This window comes from Gadus macrocephalus, chromosome 12 (assembly GCF_031168955.1).
Source record: "Gadus macrocephalus chromosome 12, ASM3116895v1".
NCBI lineage: Eukaryota > Metazoa > Chordata > Actinopteri > Gadiformes > Gadidae > Gadus > Gadus macrocephalus.
Genome location: NC_082393.1, coordinates 27,388,654 through 27,394,557, shown reverse-complemented (window position 1 = coordinate 27,394,557; position 5,904 = coordinate 27,388,654). Strand labels below are relative to the sequence as shown.

The window sequence follows — 5,904 nt, the reverse complement described above, 5'->3', positions numbered from 1 at the left end:
CACTATATATATATAGTGTGTATATATATAGTATATATAGTGAACTTAAAATAGGGTACATAGATGTACCCTACATGTTACTCCCGTATACCACAATGCAATGCGGTCGTGTTTTCCCGGAGGAGAAGAAGAAGCTGAATAACCGCGAAAACGAATACATTTAATGATGGAGTCTCCGGCTTTCGTTTAGAAATGTCAACAATTTATTTGGGATTTAACATAGAATATTTAACATTCAAAATGAATTAAACAAGGAAATGTAACATTCAACATCAATACAACCTCCAGCTTTCGTCGAGAGTGACCGGTTTGTTTACATGATGTTGGCGCATCTGTCTGCGTCACACAAATACCCGGCGCATTTACTGACGCAAATGACGTTTAGAAATCTTAAGCGTAGTGTCCGAATTCTCGTTTGTTCGTTCCCTAAATAGTGCACTATATCATGGACACTATATAGGGAATAGTGAGTGAGTGGATAGGGAACGATTTCGAACACAGCTATGGTCTTATCAGCTGTGTTCGAAATCGTTCCCTATACACTCGTTCATGATATAGTGCACTATATAGGGAATAGGGAACGAGAATTCGGACACTACGCTGAACATTTCTAAACGTCATTTGCGTCAGTAAATGCGCCGGGTATTTGTGTGACGCAGACAGATGCGCCCACATCATGTAAACAAACCGGGCACTCACGAGGAAAGCTGGAGGTTGTATTGATGTTGAATGTTACATTTCCTTGTTCAAGTTTTTTTTAACTAATTTTGAATGTTACATTTTCTATGTTAAATCCCAAAAAAATTGTTGACATTTCTATACGAAAGCCGGAGACTCCATCATTAAATGTATTCGTTTTCGCGGTTATTCAGCTTCTTCTTCTCCTCCGGAAAATGACGACCGCATTGCATTGTGGTATACGGGAGTAACATGCAGGGTACATCGTATGTACCCTATTTTAAGTCCACTATATAGTGCCCTATATAGTGGACCACTGAGAATTCGAACACCCTACAAAATGGCGTGCACCCTATTTAGTGCACTACATCCATGATAGGGAACGATTTCGAACACAGCTATTGATTATAGTGGAAGCGATCAGCAGCGGTGACCGCGGCGCAGCCGTCCCGCGGCGCGTACGCCTCCGGTGGAATCGAGCCTTTATACAGAGCAGCCAACCCCCCCGGTTATTATCAGCATGACGTCATGATAAAACCAAACACTGTCGGGACAGCCTTGTGGTCTGGGAGGACCCACCTGGGGGTCGGAGGACCTACCTGCTGGGATCCGGCTCCGACCCCATCCTGGTCATGTTGCTGTCGGCCCAGCTCATTGTGAGCAGATCTGCAATAGCCAATCAAAAACTTACTCTGAAATTGCCTCCCACCTGTTTGGCTTAAGTCAGTATACCCTTAGTCGAGTTTAAACTGTTACCTTCATGATGAATCCATTTTTTTATTAAAACCTAGTCGTCGTTATGGTTAAAGGTGCTTTCGTTTTGAGTACTTTGATTACATTTTATATTTCATAGTAGGCTACCTATTTCATATAAATTATATAACTATGACTAACTGGGGCCATCTCAAATGTACCTTTCTAAACAAGGGAAATAGTTCTACCGAGCGAATCACACCAACGAGCTCCCGACGTGGATTTGTACAAAACAGAAAACCGCTAATTATTTGAATTATACTACCGTTGTCACACGGTGGTGCTGTGGTCCAGGGAGTGAACGTGAGAGGCTCCTCGTGGAGATACTACTCCTCTTCATTTTAATACAGTCGAATGATAATTCCTTCAATCAATTTGGAAAAAACAAAGACATGATGATGGAGAGATAATCGATTGACGGCAGATGGCCTCGGTCGGGAAGATGCAGTAAGCCTACGCAAATATATGGCGTTATCTTTTAGAACGGATTATTAGAACAGATAAGTGGACTTAAAAAATGCAATATAAAGCTTAGTGTATTATCTTAGCACCACCTCTTGAATGCAACTTCCAAATCACTTGACAAAAATACACCCTGAGAATAGAGGAATTTGAGGATGAAACCCATGGAGCTACAGGTGAAACCCCAGACTCCCATTCATCCTGACCTCGCTCGCGAGCATCGACAGATGTATTACCGCAACCAGTCCAGAAACCGGAACCTTCCCGAATTTAACCTGTGTTTCAATTGGGAATCAAAAGTATCAATAAAAACAATGGCCTTATGTATCATTATCACTGCAAAGTCTACGCACTAGCGTCATAGATGTTGGTCAGGGGATACTGGAATGTGAAAAGTTCAAGTGTCAAGTTAATTATGTTCTCATAATTCCTAATTTATCACGAGTGACATTAGTAAAATAAGGGTGTCGAGGACCAGACGACCATGGCTAAAACTGTCAGTGTTCACTTCATGGAATGAATTATGTCCATAGACAATGAACGTCTTCTCAGGTCAAACAAATAATGAACCAATTTGAGCTTTATTTTTCTATTTGATCGTCTGCGCTCCGTTCCGTCATTTCCTGTTTTGGATTACTGCCACGACACTAGCGCCGCCCAGTGTTAAGGAGACTTATCGCATCTCACGCAAGCGCAGTATGTACACGCAACTGTGCAGTTGGCATTAGTCTTCACGGTGTGTTTCCATGCAACCCTTCTATGGCGACACATTAGTGCCATAATTCACTAATGTGATAAAAGATGCATTCGGGCGTATTATATTATTCCACACGCGTAGATATTAACTGCGAGCGCGCAAATTATCTCTGCGCACGCGCAAATTACCTCTGCACGCGCAAAACAGCCTCTCGCGCGCGCAAATGACCTCAGCGCGCGCAAATGACCTCAGCGCGCGCAAAACAGCCTCTCGCGCGTAACAGCCTCTTGCGAAAGATGTTTTTACGCTCGCTCGAATTTAATTTTGGCACTATGGGGGAGGGAACCAAGGCAGGGCGGGCTTTCCTATGATTGGCCGTTTCTGAAGCGCGATATTTGATTGACACCCCTCCTCAGCCTTCCTCTCATTCAATTCTGAATTGTACAGTAAATGGCTGAAACGATAGTTACGTATTGTAACTCTAGATTCTATGAGTATAGTCGCAGCCTTTTAAGGCTATCGCTATTGGGTTATCCCTAGGCGTGAGCCGTAGCACTGAAAAATGTGTAATCCCCGACCACCAACAGCGTGGGCCTCAATTACGTCCGCGTGCGGCGTGCCTCAACGACGTCCGCATTTCGCAGATATAGTCGGGCGCCGGCAGACGTTCTGCTCCCAATAAACAGCTTTTCTTCAGCTATTTAAAGGACAATGAGGCCGACACTTAAAAGGCTGCGCCTATACTCATAGAATCTGGAGTTACAATAGCCTACGTAACTATCGTTTCAGCCATTTACCGTACAATTCAGAATTGAATGAGAGGAGGGCTGAGGAGGGCTGTCAATCAAATATCGCGCTTCAGAAACGGCCAATCATAGGAAAGCCCGCCCTGCCTTGGTTCCCTCCCCCATAGTGCCAAAATTAAATTCGAGCGAGCGTAAAAACATCTTTCGCGAGAGGCTGTTACGCGCGAGAGGCTGTTTTGCGTGCGCTGAGGTAATTTGCGCGCGCGAGAGGCTGTTTTGCGCGCGCAGAGGTAATTTGCGCGCGCGCAGAGATCATTTGCGCGCTCGCAGTTAATATCTACGCGTGGGGAATAATATAATACGCCCGAATGCATCTTTTATCACATTAGTGAATTATGGCACTAATGTGTCGCCATACCCTTCTGCTGAATGGGTCAGACGAGAGGCAGCAGAGCGGTCAGATAAAAGGCAGTTGGCCGTTGGTTAGTGTCTGGCCGGTGTGTGCCTCTTAAACCCAGCTGCTGCTCACAGCAGGGTTCTGGCCCGGTCCCTTCCCCTGTCTGGCCCTCGTGGGGGCAGAAGGGACTGGCCCCTGGTCCCGTCCTGTGTCCGGCCCTCGGTGGGGGTGGGGCCCCACCCTTCGGCCGTGGGCAGAGGGGACGACTCCCTGGTGTGCCGGGGAAGTGTTGCACGGCTTCACTTCGTAGCACCCCGATGGACAGACACGTTTGGGGAATGAAGATAAAATCGCATTTCTGGACAACCACTTGAGCTTTAAACATTTTACTTGGAAAGGCACAAACTATGATTTCCTGGGAAATTATTCTCGATGTAGGAAATAAAAATCGAACGACATTATACTGTTCCATGTAAATTCACAACATTTGCGGCCATACGTACGTAAATCTGATATATATATCCAGGGTTAGATATAGATATAGATATATATGGATATATCTATAGCTATAGATACATAAATATATATGCCTTGCGAATGACTTCCTAGATCAGTCTTTATTAAGGTGTTTTCTTAATTGTTAATTTCAAACCTAAAATTTCACTGTACTTTTTCATTTTCTCCAAAAGTGCAATAATAGTAATAAGAGAGCTTAATATCAGACGCTCGCCGCCTTCCACAGTACCTGAGGCCAGTGACTGCTACAAAGACCACGCTGACGCACACAAAGAAAGCCAGTATGAGGAAGGAGAAAAAAAATGTAGAAATCCAGAACGCTACAACATAAAAGTAAGCTTGTTTTCAATCCAGGAGTCCGCTTTGAAAACTGAAGATTCAATTACAAAAAAAAAGAAAAAAAGAGAACATAAAGATCCTCGATGATTCTGCTTGATGGATGCGATGCGTCTCAGTGATGCAGACATTAGTGTCGTTCATGCGTCTGACGTTGCTCTGCTGCTGGGGAGCGAGTTCTACAGGACCTCTCAGTGGCCCCGCTGAGCCATGTTCTGAATCTACAACCCTTCACCAGTAGATCCATAGTTCATATTCACGTCGGTCCGTATTCACACTTCATTGGTACTACTTTGCACTTTTTTTTTTATCCATAAGCCACCCCTGCAAATCCTCCCAGCCCCACCCTCAGCCCCACCCTCAGCCCCACCCCCACCCTCAGCCCCACCCCCCCCACCAGCCTTCAGCACAGGAGTCTTCTCTCCATGGTAGAAAAAATGGAAACGGAACCAGTGTGTGGAAGTCAGTAGAACCACAACACTCCCCCCGCACCCTGAGGGGGGGTGAGCCAGAGAGGGGTGGGGGTGAGCCAGAGAGGGGTGGGGGGTGAGCCAGAGAGGGGTGGGGGGGGCGTGTAACAGGGAGGGAGAGAGGGAGACGTGGGGGAGGGCTGCCGTGCCCTCCTCTTTGCTGCTGCTTCCGTTGTCAAAGTGGACAGTGAATGTTTCAAGTTCCTCTGGGGTCTCTGGGGTCTCTGGGGTCTCCCCTCTCTCCCCCCCGCCCTCACCCCCCTCCTGGCTCACTTGTGCCTCTGGAGGGCTTTCCTCTTTCTTCTTTTGAAGAAACAACAGCACCTGTGGGGGAGACGGAAGGCTTTAGGTCCACCCAGGGACACACACACCTTGGTTCACCCACCATCGGTCCACCCTGGGGGTCCACCAGGGGGTCCACCCTGGGGGTCCACCAGGGGGGTTCACCCTGGGGGTCCACCAGTGGGGTCCACCAGGGGGGTTCACCCTGGGGGTCCACCAGGGGGGTCCACCAGTGGGGACCACCAGGGGGGTCCACCCTGGGGGTCCACCAGGGGGGTCCACCCTGGGGGTCCCCAGTGGGGACCACCAGGGGGGTCCACCAGTGGGGACCACCAGGGGGGTCCACCCTGGGGGTCCACCAGGGGGTCCACCAGGGGGGTCCACCAGGGGGGTCCACCCTGGGGGGTCCACCAGGGGGTCCACCAGGGGGTCCACCCTGGGGGGTCCCCCAGGGGGTCCACCAGGGGGGTCCACCAGGGGGGTCCACCAGGGGCCGGTCAGAACCTGAGCTAAACCCAGAAGTACTCTGAGATAAGTGCATTGTTCATTTTGATATTCTACTTATTC

The 5,904-nt window shown here is 48.1% G+C and overlaps 1 protein-coding gene across 2 annotated transcripts in view; it reads right to left on the bottom strand.

The window, feature by feature from the left end:
* Nucleotides 1-4,103: 4,103 nt before the first annotated feature.
* csnk1g2b (casein kinase 1, gamma 2b) overlaps nucleotides 4,104-5,904 on the bottom strand; it is a 40,354-nt gene continuing 38,553 nt past the window's right edge. For both annotated transcript variants that reach the window (XM_060067655.1, XM_060067654.1), the window contains exon 11: nucleotides 4,104-5,379. In XM_060067655.1, the coding sequence (XP_059923638.1) occupies nucleotides 5,325-5,379 (55 nt within the window). In that variant the 3' untranslated portion in view covers nucleotides 4,104-5,324. The remainder of the gene's footprint in view (nucleotides 5,380-5,904) is intronic.